The 22,998-nt window shown below is 40.8% G+C and overlaps 1 protein-coding gene across 2 annotated transcripts in view; it reads right to left on the reverse strand.

The window, feature by feature from the left end:
- ABAT (4-aminobutyrate aminotransferase) overlaps nt 1-22,998 on the reverse strand; it is a 132,649-nt gene that overhangs the window by 17,880 nt on the left and 91,771 nt on the right. For both annotated transcript variants that reach the window (XM_036739331.1, XM_036739330.1), the window contains 4 exons: nt 12,613-12,662; nt 5,081-5,161; nt 2,445-2,537; nt 1,253-1,315 (listed from right to left, as the gene is read on the reverse strand). In XM_036739331.1, the coding sequence (XP_036595226.1) occupies nt 1,253-1,315; nt 2,445-2,537; nt 5,081-5,161; nt 12,613-12,662 (287 nt within the window). The remainder of the gene's footprint in view (nt 1-1,252; nt 1,316-2,444; nt 2,538-5,080; nt 5,162-12,612; nt 12,663-22,998) is intronic.

The raw sequence follows: 22,998 nt of genomic DNA on the forward strand, positions 1-22,998 counted from the left end.
TCAAATCCGGCCTCAGACACTTGACACACTTACTAGCTGTGTGACCTTGGGCAAGTCACTTAACCCCAATTGCTCTGCCTTCTCCCCTCAAGAAAAAAACAACTGAAAAAAAAGAATTTAAGAAACATAGCAATAGCCTCCCTATCCTTACCTCTGCCCCCCACCAAATGCAGATTAACCTGGCTTCTCAATTCAATTAGATGGACAAACAAGATAAATCATTTATACCAGATTTAGTGGGCCCAAACCACCAAGTAACAGTCACATTGAGGCATATGCTACTGTTGGTAATGTATGTGAGGGACCTGGAGTGGGTGGTTCATAGCTGCAGTTGAGATGACTATCCCTCTAGGACAATTCAAAGTGAAAGACAATCCAACAAAACCCATGGGAGATATCAAAAGCTCTTCAGGAAACAAGATAGACACCAAAATAGCACGTCTCATCCCCAAGTAAAATGCAGCAGCTCTTGCCCATGATCCTTCCTGGTCACCCACCAGAGTTAGAAAAAGGTCTGGAATATAGACACTATTCTATCTGTTTCAAGCTGGAGATATTAGTTAGGACTTGAGATGGAATCCTGGGACCCTGAGGTCTGGATTGTTTTTAAGAGCTAAAGGCACCTTCCTGAGACTGTTCTTAGCTCTACCTCTTCATATCACTGAAGGAATATTTAGGCCTTCCATTAATGTCAGCTTTTGACCATACTCTTAGTTAAATTCCTGAAGCTTCCCAGAGAAATCCCTATAGATGCCCAACTACAGGAGGCCAAGAATCTTTTCCTGGTGTTAATGGAAATACATACACATACATACATATATACGTATGTATGTGTATATACATATACATATACATATACATATACATATACATATACATATACATATATATTGTGTTTGTCCTTCATTCTTGAAGAGGACCATGACATCAGGGAAATGATGACATGACTTGCAGTTGACTTTGATTTGTGTGAGGGAAGGCTGTGCAAGGTCACCAGCCTCACTTTCTCCTCTAGGGCCATCTGGGTCCAGCGTACACACACATACACACACATACATTTCTACAGAGAGAGACAGAGAGAGAGAGAGAGAGAGACAGAGAGAGAGAGAGGAAGGGACCAGACAGGGAAATTCATCATCTCATGTTCACTCGTGAGAATACATGGATGTATATGGGCTGCGATCAGACTATCATTGGGTATCAACCATACTTTCAAGTCCAGGGTTGAGAGAATAAGTGCAACTCCATTTACCTGGTTAATCATACACGTTTCTAGCTCCTCCTTTGTGGCACCAGCGTGACCCCTCTCCTTGTTCTGAAACAAAGCAAAAACAATCCCCCCACCACCGACCAAAAAGATTTTATTTATCAGGAAAGAACAAAAGGACATCGTGGGGCCGGCCTGATATTGTTTTGCAAGCAATGTTTACTGTGCCCTCCAATGTCAGAAGCTGGAAACAAAAGCCCTATGCTATAAGGGGGCACATGTAGAAATAATGAAGCTAGGTGGTACAGTGGATAGAGTGATGGGCCTGGAGTCAGGAAAACCCGAGTTCAAGTCTGGCTTCAGATACTTGCTAGCTTTGTTTCCCTCAGTTTCCCCATCCCAGGGTGGTTGTGAGGATAAAATGAGGTATCTGTAAAGTGCTCAGCATAGTGCAGGCCTGGCACATAGTAGGTTCTATATAGATATTAGTTATTACTGTGGCTGTTGTTCGTCACTCTTATTAGAATCCGTGAAGAAAGAGGGGAAACAAAAGCTGTGCTGTTCAGTTGGCAGTAAAGTCCCTTATCTTTTGCTGGGGTTGATGTGGATACTCTGTACAGTCACATTAGTTGGTATGTAAGCTAGCTAGCTAAAAGACAATGAATTTGTCCTCCAAGTTATAGTTTAGTGGGTTTCATTGCCTTGGCATTCAGAATCCTCCGCCATACACTCTCCAGGCAGCCCCGAACTACCTCATCGTTCTTACTGTTTCTTCTCTATTTATGCCTCAGCCCCATCATTCACAAAATGTTGTATTAGATGCCCTCCAAGGTTCCTTCCAGCTCTTCCAGTGGTCCTAGATCAGTTTTCTCCCTTTTCTTTTCTCCCATAGAATGGCTCATTCAGATTTCCTTTGTTTTTTTGAGGAGGAGTATCATCTGATCATAAATTCAAATATATTGGGGCTTTAAACTTGTCCTTAGGAAACCCCCCACAATTAACCCACCTGAAGTTCTTTTCTTTCCTCTGCTTTAGCTTATTTTATTGTATTTTGGTTCATTCATAGCCATTACTTTGGAAATATATCACATAGTACATATATGTGCTTGTTTTCTCTTCCTCCTCCTCAAATCATAGTGTAAAATAGATTTCTAGAGCTGGAGGGAACTTAGTCTAACTCTCTCACTTTAAAGACGAGGAAATTGATGAGGCCTTTGTGAGTATGAGACAGACTCACCCTGTACCACATGAATATGGTTTTGAAGGCATTTTCATTAGAGCAGGAGCCACAGGACATGGTGACAATCTGGGAGAGGCCTTTTGGGGCCACCTAGGAAAAGGCAGACAAACCAAGCTGTGAGATACAGTTATGAATACTAAACACCTCAAGCTTTATTTTTTGTTTCCCAAGGTTAAGTGCCTAAATTTACTAGCAATCTTATATCCAATGGGTTTTGTTTTTGTTTTAGTCTTTATCCTTTTGGATCTCTCTGTAGCTTTTGACACTGCTGACCCCTCTCTCCTCCTGGATACTCTCTTCCCTTGGCTTTTATGACACTGCTCTCTTGTGCTTCTTCTCCTACCTGTCTGGTTGTTTTTTCCTTAGTTCCTTTGCTGGGCCATGATCAGAGTTCCATCCCCTTTTTGTAGGGAGCTCTTTCCTTATCCCACTTCTTTTGTCTTTCTACCCTCTCTCCTTTGGTGATCAAATCAGCTCCAACAGGTTCAATTCCTGCCTTTCTGCAGATGTCTCCACCTACAAGCCCTGAGATCTAGTCCCACATCACTAATGCCTGATGGACAGCTCCACTTAAGCATCTCACCATCTCTGTCCAAAATAGAATTCAATGTCTTTCTTCCTGAACCTGCTTTTCCTTCTAAGTCCCTGTTTCTGTCAAGTGCACTACCATCTTTCCAGTCATCCAAGTTTATAATCCTGGAGTTATCCATAATTCTTCGTTCTCTCTTCTCTCTCTCTTTTGTCTAATCAGTTGCCAAGACTTGTCAATCCTATCTCTCCCACATCTCTCAAATTTGTCACCTTTTCTCTACTCACAGAAACAAAATTCTGATTCAGGCCCCTTCATTACTTCTTGCTAGATCTATTACAATGGTCTCTTAATGTATTACTCTTCTCCATTCCAACTCCACATTGCTGTCAAATTTATATTCCTGAAAAACAGGATCATTTCACAACTTGGCTATAGAAGGCTCAGCGGTTCTGTAATGCCTCTAGGACAAAATAAAAAGTCTTTGGTCTGGCATCAAAATCTGGATGCAATCAGATCTTTTCCAACTTATTTCCCAATGTCCCTGTTTCTACTGAGGGCACCACCATCTTTTCAGTCACTCAGATTTACAACTTCAGAGTCATCCTAGACTCTTCCCATTCTTCCATCTCTAAATCCAATCAAGTACAAAAGCTATTATACCTCCCAACATATCAGATCAGTCCACCTCCTTCAATTCAATCACATAACCAGGCTGTTATCACCTTTTCCCTGGACTGTGGTAATAGCTTAACTGGAACCCCAGCTTCCAACCCTTCTCTTATACAGCTGGCAAAATACTCTTCCTAAGGTATAGGTCTGATCATTATGGCTCCCTTGTTCACTAATCTTCAGTGGCTCTCGATTACCTCTATAATAAAACACAAACTCCTTAGTCTGACATTTAAAGCTTCACATCCTTTATAGTAGAGCCAAGCTAGACAGCTAGCTGATTCCATCTTCTGTCTCCATACACTTTCGCAAGCTGTCCCCCCAGGCCTGAAATGTCCTCGGTCCTTAGCCTAGAATCCTTATTTTCTTTCAAAGTGTAGCTCAAGTGTCATTTCCTCTGTGAAGTCTTTCCAGATTCCTGCAGGGGTTAGTGTTTTTCCTCTCCTCAGATAATTTTCTACTTCCTTATTTATGTACCTGTTATACTGTCCATTTTCAGTAGAATATAAACTTCTTAAAGTTTGCAACTGTCTCATTTTTGTTTCTGTATCCCCAGAGTGTATACTGTGCCTTGAATATAGTAGTGCTAATGAATTATTTACTGAATTGAACTGCAAATATATTCTTGACTCTTGCTTTTCTGATATGAAGTGATGGAGCAGCGCTGATGACTGAGAATTAATATTTGTAAAAAAAAGTAGCGTTGGGCCCAACTCATAACCACTGAGTGTTAACATAGCCAGAGAAACAGAGGTAAGGTGACTGATCTGTGAGAGCTGGAAAGCAATCAGCCTCTCTTGTATCCTGAAACTACGTATAGACAGGATGTAAAACAGGGAGACCCACAACTTTAGGTGATTATTTCTAAAGTGGTCCTTATTCGGTGGCTTTGGAGCTAAATGTCTTTATGGAGAAATAGCAAGACAGGTGAGAAATCTTAATTGCAAGAATAGTGAAGATCCGGGAAATCTGGTTACTGGGTGGATTTTACCTGTGTGACTATATTGCTTTCTGTGGTATAAGTATTATGTACTGGGTTGTGCTAGAACTTGCCTGAAGTCTTGTTAGGTACAGAGTATATCGAAGGGCTACATGATGATGACTGTCAGAAGATTAGCAATGGTTGCACCTTTGACATCTTTTGGGTCTTTTTCTATTTTCTTGAGCGTACTCGTATAAGAGATCTCTGGACCCTGACAAGCTGGGAATATGGGATGCTGACTTTCAAATGTCAGGAAGTGGGGGACAGGAGGTGCTTTCTCAAGTTAGTGACTTACTGCTGGCAACCGTTTCTTGTGTCACAGGCCAATTAGAGGTGGTTGTCAGCCCTGAAGTCAATGTATTTATACACTAGGAGTGTAGTTGGAATCTAAAAGAGGTCAAGTATAATATTCTTATTTTAACAAAGACAAAGTGTTCATGCTGAACTTACCGAAAGTAAGGACTCCTTTAGCTTTTCGGGAAAATTTTCTGGAGGAAATACTCCAAGGGCAGGTCTGTTGATGAATGTGCCCTGAAAAAAAGAAACAGTAAATTCTCCAAATTTTACCCTTGATAGCCTTTCAGCACGTCCCTTAACATCAACAACTTTATTACTGCTTTTTTTGTATCGTATTAACTGAACTACCAATAGTTTTTGGCTACCACTCCAAATCAGTCTATTGAATGCATATTTAGATGTACTTTCATTTATTTATTTTTGCAGGGATGGGTGGGAGAGAACAAGAAGATTCCCGAACACCATCCCATCAGGATTTATTTGGGTGTTTTTTTGTTTGCATGAGTTTGCCAAATTATTATAGCTGTTCTTAGTAGTTAATGTTTCCTTTAGGATTAAAGGGATAGACAATATTGAATGCATAAGGACAAGAGTGGTACTGGGGAAAGGGTGCTTGATTTGGAATCAGCAGATTTGGGTTTGAATCCTCGATCTGTTCACTCTGTGACACCACTAAGTCATTCAAAAGCTTTCAACCACAGATTTCTCATTTTTAAAATGCAGAAGTTGGACTAGATGGCTTCTACAATCACTTTCTTCTTTTAGGATATGATGCTATGTCAGCAAAGCAGGTGTACTACATGTTAGATACTATGTGTACTATGATGTGAGGGGCATGAAGAGCTTCCCCCAAGTCTGCCAAGGTGCTGTTAAAGACTCTGCTTTATCATTTACAACATGAATAATGTGGAAATACATTTAATACGATCATACATGTGTAGCCTATATGAGACTGCATTCTGTCTTGGGGAGGAGGAGAGAAACTTAGAATTCAAAATCTCCTAAAAGTGAATGCTGAAAATTAAAAATAAATTAATCGATTAAAAAAAAGACTCTACTTTAGGCTTAGACATCATGTTTCCAGGAAATTCCTGACCTTTGTTTATCCGGGAGAGGTAGCATTAACTCAGTAGTGCCCATCATCATATTAGCAGGGATAATGGGGCCAGCAGGAGGTACATAATAACTTATGCTTGTCTAGTGCTTTAAAAGCTTCTCAGCCCTTTCTTCAGACCGAGTGTAAGAATTATTGTCCCTATTATGCAAATAAGGAAGCGGAGGTTCAAAGGGGACCTGTGACTTGCCCAAAGTCACACAGCAAGTGAGAGAGCTGAGACTCAAAGTCGTTTCCTCTGACTCCAGATCTGCTACTTCGTATGTGATACTATGCTGCCTATGTTTTGTTGGGAGAAAAAAGTGAGATTTATAACTTAGGATCTAAACAGATTGTTTGCTGTTGTTCACAGAGTGAAGGTCTTGACTTAAGCATGAATTGGATTTAAGTGAGGCAGAGCTTCTCAAAGTCAAAGTCCAGTGGCAAGACAAAAGTCAAGACTACTGCCAATGGCCTGGGATGCAGTGGGTGACTGGCCTTTCTAAATTAAGGTCTTTCCCAGGTCTTGGTTTGTCTGAGGCAACTCCCATTCAATGACTAAGGGTGAGATGAGAAATGAGACAAAAGGCAGCCTAATTTACCATCACAAAACTTAATAAATGTTTGTTGAATTGAACTAAATTGGCTGGGATGTCCCTGGTCAGCCAAGCTGGGAGGATGGTGGAAGTTCTGAAAAGGGAGGCCTAGGGGAAATGTGAAGATCAACTATTCATCGACTCTGTAATTTTTGCCTTGGACCAATCCTGACTGCTGGAAGTAATCAATGAGGGTTTAGAAAGTGAACAAGAGATTTGGAACAAGTGACTTCCCACTGTTCAACACTAGCTCTAAAGCTTTTTGAAGTAATTTGGTTGCAACCCACTAAAGACACCTGCTTTCACAGTGCCTTAAGATACATGGGAGGGCCTTTCTTTTCTTGGCCAAGCTATACAAGGAATGCCAAACATGCAGACCCACTGTGACTCTAGCTGCTGTCAGCTGTCCTATTAGTCACCAACTATGAGAATATTTCTGATGTACATAACTGAAAAGGCAAAGAGGTGAGCTTCCCTGGGTGGGTCATGTAGGGAATCCCTCCTGTTATTGTTCCAACACCCATAGTTTTGCCCAATCTATGGCCAAAAACATTCTATCTTTATGGGCACAGACAGATGCTATCTTTCAGGGTCATCATATCACAACACAGCACAAACACACTGGGAAGTTTAGTACTGTTGCAATTCAATTCAAGGACATGGTTGAAAAAATACAGTTTAAAAATTTAATTTTAGGCATTTATTTTTTGTTAAGAGGAATGTCCTTCCTAAGACATAAATTCTGGCATTGGATCATCAATCCCCTGGGCACAATCTGCTTTTGGTTGAATATTTGCTGAATGTCCATAAGCACTAAATGGAATCAAAATACTTGGCTCCAAAGTTGGGCAACCAAAATATGAGTATATGAACACATTTTTTTCTATTCCCATCAAAGTTCCTTAGCATCACCTTCCCTCCTTCCTTCTGCTCCCAGTTCTGAGCCTGCTGTAAGCTCAGAGAGTGGGGAGGAGAGATAATGATGCGCTGAGGCAGGAAATTATTGCTTATATTATCTATTGGTGCATCCTCTGTTAAGGAGCTACCCCAACCAGGCTCTTGAGCACTTCAGCTCCTTCTTGTCAGAGAAACCCATTTCCAATATATGGCATTATCACTCACACAATGGCCCTGAGGCCAGTTCTACACAGTTTTATGCTTCAGAAAATCCTTTCCTTTGCATTTTGAACATGGATTTCCTAGAACCTGAGTTCCCTGGCTATTTCTCTTGCAGTGGGCATTTACCTTGGAAAGGTCTTCAGCTAAACCTGCTAGGCCTTTTCCCCCCTTTTTTTCTTCCTGAGGTCTTTTGGGTTCCCGTTGGTCTCTTCAGCATCAGGAGCCTTCTGTTCTGCCTTGTCCCTTATTTGGAACTGCTGCTTGAGCACAGAACACACTGCTATATTTATATTTCCTGATTTGGGGGCAATTGGGGACTTCATTTAAAAAAAAATCTTGTGACCCAAGGGCTATGAGCTTCCTTTTGTTAGGCATATAAGGAAAAGGAAATAACCTGAACAAGGATTCATGCTGAAACTAAGAGAAGGGCATTTTCCATAATGAACACAAACTTGGTTATCCTTTGGTTCTGACGACATGTAAATTAGCTATCATCAAAGCATTCTTCTTCAGAATGCCATTAATCACTAGCATGGAATGAAAAAAACCATTTGCACGTGATAACGTGGTATTCCTTTGTCCCTTTATCCTGTTTCTCTGGCTCCTTTCCATCTGCCTACAAACAATCCTTAAAAAAGGCAATTGTTTGCCCATTACGGAAGCAGTATGATATAGTGGAAAAAGCATTGGCTCTGAAGTCGGAGGGCCTGGGTTCAAATCCTGTCTCTGATGCTCAAAACCCATGTGACCTTGGGTAAATTATTTAACCTCCTACGGCCTCAGTTTCCTCATGTATAGAAACAGGATTGGATACCATGGCATCTAAGGTCTTTTTTAGCTCTAGGTTTAAGATATGATGCAGGGGGAGAGGTGTCTTATCTATTGTCTGTTTTATTTTTAAACATGTATGCTCTATTTGCCCAGCTATCATCCTACCTCTCTTATTATTAATTTTCCTGAAAATATCTATAACCGCTATTTCTACTTCCTTATTACCTGTTCTCTCTTCGGTCCCTTGCATCTGTGTTCTATCCCCAGTACTGCACTGAAACTGCTTTTCCAAAGGTGGCTAATGATCAATCAACACATCCTCCCCACATCTTTGAATTATCTGTTACTTTTTAAAAAATTTCTAAGTACCTCTCACCTTATCCTTGTTTACTAGATAATTTTTTTCTCCCTTGACTTTAGAGATCCTACTGGCCAGATGCGTTTGCTGCCTCTCTAACCACTCCTTTTGGTTTCTTATCCTCTGCCTGTTGCTTCCAGTTACTACCTCTACCATATCTTTGCCTTTGCCCAGGCTGCTTGGCATGCGTAGAAGGTAGTCCCTTCTCAGCTCTGACCCTTAGAATCCCTAGCTTCCTTCAAAGCTCAGCTCAATAGCAGCTCTTCCATGAAGACTTCCAGATGCCCACAGCTGCTAGTTCTGTGCCCCACCCCCTGAAATTACTTTATATATAAACCTTATAGTCACTTTTCTGTATATGTTTTGTATCACTCCAAGAGAATGTAAGTTTCATGAAATCAGGAAACATTAATTTTTGTCTTGGCATCTCTCACATCTAATATAGTGCCTGGCATACAATAAGCACTTAATAAATGCTTGTTGATTGGTTGATTGACTTGTGACACCTTAGTATGCTTGATACCCAAGAGTTTAGCTTTCTTTTCTCTCCCTTGTCAACCTCATCTAATTTTATGATTTCAAATGATACCTTTACGTAGACACAATGACTTCATGTCTGAGCTCCTGACTTGGATTTCAATTGCTCTCTCTGCTTTCAATGTTGTACCACTACCTCAAAGTCAACAGATCTAATCAGTTACCAAATCCTGTTGATTTCACCTCTACAACTTTTCTCATCTGTCCCTTCCTCTCTATTCCCACTACCACTATCCTATAATATAAACTCTTGTTAACATCCATCTATAGTTTGTCTCCTTAGAGGTCAGCATGCCTCCCATAAAGCCATCTTATTCTATCCATCTTTAAATGCTGTTTCCAGAATCATCTTTCTTATGAATAGATCTAGTCATGCCACTCTTCTGATCAAAAATCTTCAGTGGCTGCCTTAAAGTCTACCACATAAAGTTCACAAGGCTGTGAGTTGTTCAGAGCAGAGCTGGGATTTGAACTCATGTTGGCTGACTCCAGTCTTTCCACATGCTGCTTCCTTTCACACTAATCACACTGTCTAGAGTTTTTGTTGTTATTTTTGCTGGCACAAAAATGTTACTATATATTTTTTGTCTATATGGAATCTTTCTCTTTGTCTCTGACCTCCTTGCGGTATTTGTTGAGCAGTGGTATTACTGATTCAAAGGATATATTATTTAGTGATTTTTCTAGTATATGATTGGACCATCTGTAAAATGAGGAGGGTCACTTATTATAATGTGTAATAGTTAAGCAGAAATCTATCATCCAGAGGTCATAGCCTCTAGGAAGAGCCCTTAATCCTAGGAGGTGGCAGTGAAAGCAGGAAATCTCCCAAGCCACCACTCAAACCTTTTTCTAGTGCTTGGAAATGGACAGGACTCTTGGGGTTTCCTGGCTTGGGCTAGTTTCTGTAAGTCAGTCCTTAGACAGGAGAAATACTGTTTCATCAACCAGGATTATCTATAACTAGTTAACCTTCACAGTGCTACCCAGGAATGGGTATCTTGATGAAGCGCACTGAGTACTGAATTTGGAAAAGAATGATCTTGGTTTAAATTCATGCTCTTTCTCTTACTCTCTGCACGACTTTGGGGAACATTTAACCTCATAGCCTCATCTATGAAAATGGAGGAATTATCCTAGGTAACTTCCAAGCCCTAGATCCTCTGAGATACAGAAAGATATAAATAATATTTCTAAAACCACATATAAAGGTTTATTTCTTCCCACCAAGAGCCACACCATGGGAGTATGCAACACCTCTCCTATAGGAAAGATCTCTCAGACAGGATCACTAATATTTCTGCAGGTGAGTCTGATTCTATGGAGCATCAAATCTAAGCCAGCTAGGCCAGTGAAAATACCTCAGTTGGGTGGTTGAACAATGTGAAGAAATTCCATGTCATCGTGTCAGAGATCTCTTTGGGTGATTTTTTAATTTACTCAGTAAATCATGTCAAAAACTCAGTCTTCCTTCTTACTCAATTTTGTTACATTGTCTCTAGGACTAAAGGTAAAGGTTATATTTAACTTGCAAAAGTTAAGTCCATTTTAACGAAGAGCCCATTGGCAGAGTAACCTGAGGAGTACACAGACTGAGCTCTTTCTTCTGCCAAGATTAGCTGCTAGGTTTAACGTCCTGAGGCACCTTCCTTTTTGCGTGTGAAAATCTTTCCTTCAACATTTTCTACCTTAGTTCCTTGTTATGTGTTTAGCTGGTTTCACAGGTCCATTACTAAACTATATTCTCCTGTGTCTCACCAGGGCTCTGTATACAATATGTCTCTGTGCATACTCATTGTACCCGTAATGTATTTCTAAATGAGAGGCAGTGTGATGAAATGGTTAGTGAGCTGGATTCAAAGTCAGCAAGTCCCATACTGCTTTGGGACCTGGGACAAGTTATGTAATTCCTAAGTATCTTAGGCCAATGGCATCAAACTTAAATAGAAAGAGATCTCTGCTAGCTGCATATTGACTTAGAAAACTTAGAAAACAAATTAACTCTCTAAGTTGTATTGTATCTTTGTCAAACACTTCCCAATTACATTCTAATCTGGTGCTGGGATTTTTGCTTGGCTCAGCTGTGAGTTTCACATCTCTGCCCTACGCAGCTCCCTAAGACTCTTAAGTTGCAGAACAGTTTCAGAACTACATTGGTAGAAGGAGTTTTCTCACTGGAAATTCTCTATAGACTAACAACTTTTCCCAAAACCACCCCCCTAAAAATTAAGGGACAAAAACAAATGAGCTCATCCTGCTTGGTTTCTGTCTTAGAGGAAGGAGGAAAATTCATGGTGGCTGGAATAGATTGAATTTATAGTTAACTTTGGAGTGACTCAGAGATGTAGAATCTCCGTTCTTTGGTGTCAGAATTCCAACTCAGATCTTGACTTCAAGTCAAAGACTCTCTGTCCAAGTGGGTGACATCATCATCATTGTTATTGTAATTATCGTTATGGGTATTATCACATACTTGTACCTAAACAAAGTTGTGAAGAAAGTGCTCTGTAAAAATGTTCTACTTGTGTGGTTTACTTGTCACTGGGTCTCAGCACTATCTACTGAGAAGGGCAGGACAAGGTGAATCCTCCAACAAGGAATCCAGAATGGCTCAGGGTGGGTAATCAGGCCTGTTTCCCTCAGAAAGCCTGCAGTCAAGCCCTGCTCAGTACAGTGTCAACCCTATCGGCAGTTCACATCACAAAATGTATTGGAAATGTTTGTTGACACATTCATTTGGCACCAACTGGTATAGCATCTGGGATCTGCACAAAGTTTAGAAACAAAAATTGCTCTTCAAAAGTAAATAAACTCATTGCAGCACTGCCCAAAATAGGCCTCATTAGAAACCTTTCCGAGGACTTTGGTTCCTTCTTAAAAGAACAAAACAGAGCTGAGCTTGTTAAGCTGCAACTGGCAAAAAAAAAACCCAATCTAAAAACCACCCACCCAGCTGCCAAAAGAATTCCGACCCGAGCATTCCTAATTCATAAAAAAAGAGGACTAGGAAACAGATCCCTGTGCAATCTGATTCATTCACATTTAAAACCAAGCTTGCTCAGAAGGAGAAGTTTGGAGCAGAAAAATTCTCACATTTCATTATCACCCAATAAACTCCAAGAGTCCCAGCCTGCTCTGCTGATCTCTCTACATGTTCACGCTTAATCCAGACTAATATAATCTTTCTTCCCCTACAAGCCAATTGACTTACCACATTTTGGGGCTGCTGGACAAGTTTTACCAAAGCCGGGTGGCTGTAACCTGAGAGGGAGAGAAGGATGTGATTAGAGTCCAGAAGAGGATACAAACTTCCCTAACCTGCTTCCTTTTGACCACATACTACCTTAGTTTGGCCTCTGGCCCTCTGAATGCTGTAATGAATCTTTTCTTAAGAACAAATGTGAGACTTCCAGGGGCGGAGCCAAGATGGCGGCTGAAAAGCAGGGACTAGCGTGAGCTCCCTGCCGAGTCCCTCCAAAAACCTATAAAAATGGCTCTGAACCAATTCTAGAACTGCAGAACCCACAAAACAGCAGAGGGAAGCAGGGCTCCAGCCCAGGACAGCCTGGATGGTCTCTGGGTGAGGTCTATCCCACATGGAGCTGGGAGCGGAGCAGCGCAGAGCCCAGCATGAGCGGCTTGGACCAACCAGACCAGGAGCTGGGCGGAGTGGGCCCTAGCGCCCTGAATCAGTGAGCTGCAGCAGTTACCAGACTTCTCAACCCACAAACACCAAAGACAGTGGAGAAGGTTAGTGGGAAAAGCTGCGGGAGTGGAAGGAGTTCCCGGTTAGGCCACCGCCCCTGGGGCAGCAGAGGTGGGGCAGCTACAGTTACAGTTGCTTCCGGCCCCAGGCCCACCTGGTGGGAGGAATTAAGTGGTGGATCAGAGCAGGAGTGCACAGCCTGCTGAAGATCTAAGCCCAGTGCAGGTTGGGGGCTCTTGGGGAAGGACGAGTGCTCGTGTGGCAGAGCTGGCGCATCCCCCCCAAACGTGGAACACAGAACTCTTTAGTCTACAAGCAGTCATACCCCGCTGAAAAACTCAAGGGTCAAATTAGTTGGTTGGGAATATGGCCAGGCAGCGAAAACACACCCAGATTCAGTCTCAGACTTTGGATTCTTTCTTTGGTGACAAAGAAGACCAAAACATACAGCCTAAAGAAGTCAACAAAGTGCAAGAGCGTACACCAAAAGCCTCCAAGAAAAACATGAACTGGTCCCAGGCCATGGAAGAGCTCAAAAAGGATTTGGAAAGTTAGAGAAGTAGAGGAAAAATTGGGAAGAGAAATGAGAAGGATGCGAGAAAACCATGAAAAACAAGTCAATGACTTGCTAAAGGAGACTCAAAAAAATACTGAAAAATACACTGAAGAAAACAACACCTTAAAAAGTAGACTAACTCAAATGGCAAAAGAGCTCCAAAAACCCAATGAGGAGAAGAATGCCTTGAAAGGCAGAATTAGCCAAATGGAAAAGGAGGTCCAACGGACCACTGAAGAAAATACTACCTTAAAAATTAGATTGGAGCAAGTGGAAGCTAGTGACTTTATGAGAAATCAAGATATTATAAAACAGAACCAAAGGAATGAAAAAATGGAAGACAATGTGAAATATCTCACTGGAAAAACCACTGACCTGGAAAATAGATCCAGGAGAGATAATTTAAAAATTATTGGACTACCTGAAAGCCATGATCAAAAAAAGAGCCTAGATATCATCTTTCAAGAAATTATCAAGGAGAACTGCCCTGATATTCTAGAGCCACAGGGCAAAATTGAAATTGAAAGAATCCACCGATCGCCTCCTCAAATAGATCCCAAAAAGAAATCTCCTAGGAATATTGTTGCCAAATTCCAGAGCTCCCAGATCAAGGAGTAAATACTGCAAGCAGCCAGAAAGAAACAATTTGAGTATTGTGGAAACACAATCAGAATAACCCAAGATCTGGCAGCTTCTACATTAAGAGATCGAAGGGCTTGGAATACGATATTCCGGAGGTCAATGGAGCTAGGATTAAAACCTAGAATTACCTACCCAGCAAAACTGAGTATCATGCTCCAAGGCAAAATATGGATTTTCAATAAAACAGAGGACTTTCAAGCTTTCTCAGTGAAAAGACCAGAACTGAATAGAAAATTTAACTTTCAAACACAAGAATCAAGAGAAGCATGAAAAGGTAAACAGGAAAGAGAAATCATAAGGGACTTACTAAAGTTGAACTGTTTAGTTTACATTCCTACATAGAAAGATGATGTGTATGATTCATGAGACCTCAATATCATAGTAGCTGAAAGGAATATGCATATATATGTTTATATATATATAAGTGAATGTGCATGTATGTATATATGTATGTGTTTATATATATATATATGTATATATATATATATATATATGTAGAGAGAGAGAGAGAGAGAGAGAGAGAGAGAGAGAGAGAGTGGACACAGGGTGAGTTGAAGATGAAGGGAAGATATCTAAAAGAAATAAAATCAAATTAAGGGATGAGAGAGGAATATATTGAGAGAGGGAGATAGGGAGAGATAGAATGGGGTGGATTATCTTGCATAAAGGTGGCAAGAGGAAGCAGTTCTGTGGGAGGAGGGGAGAGGGCAGGGGAGGGGGGAATGAGTGAATCTTGCTCTCATCAAATTTGGCCTGAGGAGGGAATACCATACATACTCAATTGGGTATCTTACCCCACAGGAAAGAAGAGGGAAGAAGATAAAAAAAGGGGGGGATGATGGAGGGGAGGGCTGATGGGGGTGGAGGTAATCAAAAACAAACACTTTGGAAAGCGGATAGGGTCAAGGGAGAAAATTCAATAAAGGGGGATGGGTTGGGAAGGAGCAAAATATAGTTAGTCTTTCACAACATGAGTATTGTGGAAGGGTTATACATAATGATACACATGTGGCCTATGTTGAATTGCTTGACTTCTTAGGGAGGATGGGTGGGAAGGGAAGAGGGGAGGAAACTCAAAGTTTTAAAAACAGATGTTCAAAAACAAAAAAAAAAGTTTTTGCATGCACCTAGAAAATAAGATACACAGGCAATGGGGTATAGAAATTTATCTTGCCCTACAAGAAAGGAAGGGGAAAGGGGATGGGAGGGGAGTGGGGTAACAGAAGGGAGGGCTGAATGGGGAACAGGGCAACCAGAATATATGTCATCTTGGAGTGGGGGGGAGGGTAGAAATGGGGAGAAAATTTGTAATTCAAACTCTTGTGAAAATCAGTGCTGAAAACTAAATATGTTAAATAAATAAATTAAAAATAAAAACAAAAAAAATAAATGAATATTTTTACCTAAAAAAAAAAATAAAAAAAAAAGAACAAATGTGAGATCATGGAATCACAGAGCCAGTTGGAAGGGATCTTAGAGGCTATCTAGTCAACCCTTTATCCTCTTTATTCCCTTTATCCTTTACAGTTGAGGAAACTGAGGCAAACAGAAGTTAAATGACTTTCCTAGTATCACACAACTAATAAGTGTCTGAGGCTGGATCTGAGTCCAAGTTTTCCTGAGTATAGGCCCAGCACTCTATTTCCATCATGCCATCCAGCTGCCTCGTTGACCGAGGCTGATAGAGGTTGAGTGATTTCCTTAGTCATGTAGCTAGTTAAGTGTCTAAGACAAGATTCTAACTTAGGGCTTCCTGACCTTGAATTCTGTCTTGCACTCTATTCACAACTCTTCACCACCTACTTGTCTCATCATGACTACCCTTGTCATCATTTTACAGATCAGAAAGTGGAGGATCAGAGAGGATTAGCCAATTGTCCAAGGGTACCTTGCTAGTAAGTGGAAGGAGCCAGGATATTTGTTTAGTGAATGGGAATCTGAGTTAATTCAATTTGCATTTACTGAGCTTGCCTACTATGTGGCAGCTAGGTGGCATAGTGGATAGAGCACTGGAATTAAGGCTAGAAAGATGTAGGCTTGAATCCTGCTTCAGATAGCATGTGGCCCTGGGCAAGTCACTTAACTTCTAAAAATGGGGATAATAGCACCTACCTCAAAGGTTTTGGGTGGGGCAAAATCAAATGAGATGACATAAAATGTTTTGAGAACCTCAGTAGCTTAAGAACTACACCAAGATTTTTGGAACACCCTGTGTAACAGTTGTTGTTCAGTTGTTTTCAGGCCTGTCTGACTCTTCATGACCCCATTTGGGGTTTTCTTGGCAGAGATACTGGAATGGTTTGCCATTTTCTTCTCCAGCTTGTTTTACAAATGAGGAAACTGAGGCAAACAGCATTAAGTGACTTGCTCAGGGTCACACAGCTAGTAAATGTCTGAGGTTGGATTATGTACTCAGGAAGAAGATGTCTTCCTGACTCCAGGCCTGGCACTCTGCCCACTGTACTGCCTGGCTGCCCTAAGTGAGTGTTACCTATTATTACTATGTTCCCAGTACAGGGGTGAGGGGAAACCAGATAGCTACCTAAAATTATAAGAACATCCCTTTTTCCATTAGCAACCTCACCTTTCCAAAGTCAAATTAGCAGCTGTTTGTTGAGAACTGCCCAGAGCTACATGTTCAGTTCTGTTATATATAGAACATAAGCCCTAGAGGAAGGCTTATTTGAGCTAACGCAGAAGTGAACAGAACCAGAAAAAAATGACAATGATTACCACAATGTACATGGAAACCACAAAAAGACAGAAACTGAATGCTATATAATTGCAAAGACAAAGCTTGGGGATGGAGAACTGTTAGTCAATAAACATTTATTAAGTGCTTACTGTGTGCCAGGCACTGTACTAAATGTTAGAAATATAAAAAGAAGCAAAAGACAGTCTTTACCCTCGAGAAGCTTACAATCTAATGAGGGAGACAATAAGCGAAGGCTCATCTTCCTTTCCCCCTCCTTTTTATTTTTATTTTTCCAGAGATGAGGGACTATAGGTATAGAATGTTACATATGCTGTCAGGCATGGCTGGTATGTTGATTGGTTTTGCTGAACTGCTTTTCTCCCTCTCTTTTAAAAAGTTTTTGTTACAAGAGACCATTTGATAGGTAAGAAGAGGTGAAATATGTTTGAAAACGATAATGTGAAAAAAAATATGAATAAAAGTCAGATTAACAAAAGAATGTAAGCTCTACAAAGGCAAGGACTATTTTTCATTTTGGTCATTGGATACTCAGTGTCTAGTACAGTGCCTTGTACATAGCAGGTATTTAATAAAAGTTGTGAATTGAATTGTAGAGGATAATGCAGGACAAGTACATGACAAGATTCCTAGCCTCATGGAGCCAGTGTACAAGGGAGACTACGTAAAAACAGGGAAATGTTAAACAATTCTGTGTGTGTGTGTGTGTGTGTGTGTAGCAATCGAGGTTAAGTGACTTGCTCAGGGTCATACAGCTAGTAAGTGTCAAGTGTCTGAGGATGGATTTGAATTCAGGTCCTCCTGACTCCAGGGCTGGTGAACAATTCTTTCACATATAAAACTTGACCACTCGAGAAAACAGTAGAAGAAATGTCAGCAAGTGGTCCATGATTAATTACCAAGTAAAGTAGAGAGGAACTCCGTGCTGAATATGTTTAATTCTGCCATCTGAAATTTACTACCAAAATCATATTCCCTTTAAAAATATATCTGGGCTGACCAACATCGTGGTTATTTCAGACCCTCCTTAACAAGATACTACTGATCTTTGTGGATTTCTGAATGACTGGAAACAATCTCTTCGATTTTTACTCTACTACTACCCAATTAAATTCCTTTCCTCTTCTTTAATTTCATCTGCATGCCATATTTTCCACTAGTATCATTAACCAGAGACATTTATATATTATATCAAGAAAAAACCTCTGGCTGTTGGAAAGTGCAACAAAGAGGGAAAAATCCATCCCCTTTGATGTTTACTATTTGTGTGACCTTGGATAAGTCAACTTCTCTAGGCTTCAGTTTCTTCATTTGCAAAATAAAGGGGTTGGGCTGGATGGCTGCTGAGGTCCCTTCCTGCTCTAGACCTCTGATCCCATGATCTCTCCCAGCCTCTCATTTTACAAGAGGCATGTGAGATCAGAGAAGGCAGGAGACTTACCAAATGTCACAAAGCAAAGTAGCAGCCCTTATTATCTCTACCATTCATTTGACATTTATTATTAGCCTTGTATTATTATCTTGCTTTTTATGTATGTTACATAAAATCACAGATAGAGAGCGTGAAAAATTTTAAAGATTATTTTACTCAACCTCCTTATTTAGCAGATAGGAAAATAAGTTTCTGAGAAGAGAAATGAGCTGAGAGTAACACCCACATTCACTGACTCCAAATCAATGTTCTGTAACTTGCCAGGCTTCTTAGGCCTCTTATGTTTTCTCTATTAGATCAGAAGTTCTGCGAGAGCAAGAAGCCATGCCTTATCCCTCTTTGTAACCACTATACTACTGAGCACAATTCTGGGTTCACAGAATAGGAACTCAATATTTATTGATGAGGATGAGGAGGAAATTAGGGCCCTGAAATTAAGTAACTGGTCAAATGTCACATGACCCAATTAATTAGTAGCAAAGCTTGAACCAGAGTCCAAATATTCCTGCTTCCAGTCCAGTACTTTTTCCAGTGGGCCATTTTAATCAGAAACGAAATAGTTGATTTTTGGCAATTTTTTGAAAACTCAACCATAAGCCAGTGGCAAGTGTGGCAGTACAGTGGTGTGCAGATTGGATTTAAGAGCCTTTAGGGCAGAGATTTTTTTCATTTTTGTCTTTGTATCCTCATCACTTAGTACATTGCCTGACACATGGCAGGATCTCATTAAAAGCTTGTTGAGGCTCTGTCTCAGCTATACTGCGGGATGGTAATAGCAACATCACTGGGTTTGGGATTCTAGGACTTGGGTTCAAGCTCTTGCTCTGCATCTCTGTAACCTTATGCAGGTTATTTCACCTCTTCATGCCTCAGTTTCCTTCTTTGCAAAAGGAAGACCAGAAGGTTTCTAAGGTTCCTTCTAGCACTAAATTCTATGAACCCTAATTCTGGGGAACATTACAATTCCTATGCCATGGCCCAGGAATAATCCCCAGCTGGGATACCTAGCCTTCTTTTACCCTCTGAACTAATTTTTTCCAGGTTGATTAATTTATAAATGCTGAAATATAGGGCTAAAATCCATTTTTCCTTAATCTAGATCCACACTACAAGCCAACCTCATTTCTTAGGAGGAGAGGAAGAGAAAGGAGAAGAGGAAAAAGGTTAGAACTCTCTAGTCACTTTAAGGAAGGAGCCTTCTGGTTTTGGGCTTTTTCTTTACTTTCTTTTTTTTTTTTGCATGAAGCCTCTTTTTGGCTAAAGGTCTTTCCAGATTAATCCCTTATCTCTCTGCTCAGGCAGTTAGTGGAGCTTCTCTGTCTCGGCTGATAAGTGTGCTCTGGCAAAGAAGTGTCCTATTAAATCCCAAAGGGTGCATAATCTAGTTGTTAGATTCAAATCGTTTTTCTGGCTTCTATAGTAAAGGTACAGCTGAGACCCTGATCTGAGATCAGAAAACCATAGCCACCTGGAGTTCTTAATGTCATTTTACTCTCTTTGCTTTTTATGGATGACCATGCCTCCAAATTGAAGGCCACGTTCAGTTTTTCCAAGCTATGTCAAAAGAGTCATCAAAATCCATTTTTCAGTTTTTCTCTCCCAGTCAATTTGATATTTATATAGCACTTTTCCATATAAAACAAAGTGACATTCCCTATATTCCCTCATTTGTACCTCAGAACAATCCTGTACACTACGTAGAGGTGTTATCTTCTTTTTACAGGTGGGGGAACTAAGGCTCTGAGAGGGTAGAAGACTTGTTCCATGGGTACACAGTAAGTGGTAGAGGTTGGATCTGTGCCCAGAGCATCTTATCCATGACACCAAGCCTGCAGGGTAAGTGGCCCCAGCCATAAAATCGTAGGATTCAGAGTTAGGAGGGACCTAAGAGGTGACCTACATTGCCCACTGTCATTTTTCACAGGAGCTTGAGAAAAAGAAAACGACTTAGTACCTGTGGGGTCTTAGGTAAGTCACTTAACTTCTGTGGACCTCATCTGTAAAATGAAGGGCTCGAATAGATGACTTCTAGGGTCCATTCCAACTCCAGCTCCATTATCCTTCCAGCTCTAAAAGCACAATTGGTGATTCTCCCAAGATCACCAAGGAATAAGTCATGGTGTTGTATCCCTATTTATGACTGCAGCTGGGGGCTAATGAGGAATTCCTTGGGCCATTCCAGCAAGGATGTCCCAATCACTCTGGCTACACTGATAGAAAATAGAGGTTTGGAGAGTGTTTGAGATTTGCCCAAAACTCTATAGCCAAGTAGCAGAAGCATAGCTGTTCTCTATAGACTCAGCTTGAAGATGAAGTGAAGAAGAATTCACTACTCTACAGAGCTCATTTCCCTATCACATACATCTAATTATTGGCATGTTTCATTTTACACTGAGCTGAAATCTATTTCCCTATAATTTATATCTATTGATCCTAGTTTATAGGATCATAGATTTAGAGTTTAGAAGGAACCTTAGAGGTCATCTAAACCAGTGGGGTCAAACTCAAATACAAATGGCCACCAAACCTTACATTAGGATCTCTGTGGGCCACGTATCACTTAGAAAACCATGTTAATCTACGTTGTCTATGTTCTTTTGTTTTTTAAAATTTATTTTGTTATATTTCCCAATTGCATTTTAATTTAATTCTGGCAGCAGGATTGGCAGTGCACCTCTGATCTTGGCCACCCCTTCATTTTACTGTTGAGGAAATTGAGGCACGTCGTGATGAAGGGCATCATCCAAGGTCACAGATAGTTGGGTGACAGTGCTGGGACTTGAACTCAGGTCCTCTGATTATATCCCATGCTGTTGCTGCCCTTTAGGAGCAAAATTTGAAGTTTTTACAATTACTAGAATACTTCTCAAGGCTACCTAAAGCATGTGGATTGTGTCCAGGCATGAGTAACGAAATGTGAGCTTGGGGGGCTTATGACAATTAATTTAGACAACTTTATTTTTGCGAGCAAAGTTATTTGGTGCTTTGGACAGTGAAGGATAAAGCTAAGTGGTTTGTCTCTGTTACTAACTTACTTTGTGACCTTGGGCGAGTCCCTTCCCTTCTCTGGGCCTCTGTTTTCTCATCTAGAAGCGAGGGGGTTAAACTAAGAGATGTGTACTTTCCATTATATACCTAAAAATCTACGACTTTATGAAATGAACATTTTGTTCTCAGTCTCAGAATCTGGGGAAGCAGATGGTACTTGGGGGAAATACCAGAATGGGAAAGGAAAAGCCCCCAGGTCAAAATTTAGGTCAGGTCTTCCAATGAGAAAATGAACCATCCCTGTGCGCGGGCATGCATGTGCACACATCTACATAGCCCTTCCTTTCAAGGATGTTTTGAGGATCAAATGAGATGATGGATATGAAAGCCCTACGGAAAGTATATGACTATGCAAAGCTGCCTTTGTCTGTTCCTTCCTAGGCACTAAAGTTCCATGATGTGGCATGGCCCACCAGTCTTCTATGTAGTGGTCTGGATAATGTTCTGAGGATGAAAACGAGTCTGTCTGGAGGTAAATCTAGTTGGAGATCTGAATACAAAGGTATCAAGAAGTAGGGGGGTAACCATGCCTGCTCAGCCTTCCCATCAGGCATTCCCCAAGTCACTGTGCATAGGTTTCAAAAAGTTTTACATAAATGGTGCTTAATTATATTTGAAAAGACTCACTGGTTCTTGAAAACAGTTTGATTCTTATGTTTTGGCTCAATAAAAGACCAGAGCACTCCAAAAATGGAGTGGGGTGGGGAACCTGCAGCCTCGAGGCCACATGTGGCCCTCTAGGTCCTCAAGTGCGGCCCTTTGACCAAATCCAAATTTCACAGAACAAATCCCTTTAATAAAATGATTTATTCTATAAAACTTAGACTAGGTCAAAAGGTTGCACTTGAGGACCTAGAGGGCCACATGTGGTCTCGAGGCTGCAGGTTCCCCAACCCTGGTCTACTTCAATAAATAATGAGTACCCCCTCACTAGAAGTGTTCAAACAGAGACTGAGTGACCAATTGTCAGGGTTGTTGTAAGAGTAATTCATGTCTCAGGTAGGGGTTAGACCAAATGACCTTTAGGGTCTCTTCCAACTCTAAGACTAAATGGTTTTATAATTCTAAGAAGGCTAAATATGGAAGAGAGCTTGAAAATTCACTGTCACTATTTTCTATTATTGAATCAACCAAATCTAGAGCCTTAGATGTGGAGTCAGATGACTGGATCCAAATCCTATCTGTGCCACTTTGTGACCTTGGGTAAGTCCACTGAGGATAAAGACTACCTTACTTTTTGCTTTTGTATCTCTACCATCCAGGGCAGTGCTTGGCACAGAACGGGGACTTAAAAAATGCTTATTGACTGGCGGAAGCCATTTAACCTTTTTAGGCCTCAGTTTCCACCTCTATAAAAAAATGAGGGGGTTGGACTATTGGCTTGTAAGGTGGGCCCCTTCAAGCTTCACACCTATGATCCCATAGTGGAAGCTATCTGCCAACTGGAGAAGAAATTAATTCAAACAGAAGAAATGCATAAACTGCTGAATCTAAAAGTTT

This window comes from Trichosurus vulpecula, chromosome 9, assembly GCF_011100635.1.
Source record: "Trichosurus vulpecula isolate mTriVul1 chromosome 9, mTriVul1.pri, whole genome shotgun sequence".
NCBI classification, from domain to species: domain Eukaryota; kingdom Metazoa; phylum Chordata; class Mammalia; order Diprotodontia; family Phalangeridae; genus Trichosurus; species Trichosurus vulpecula.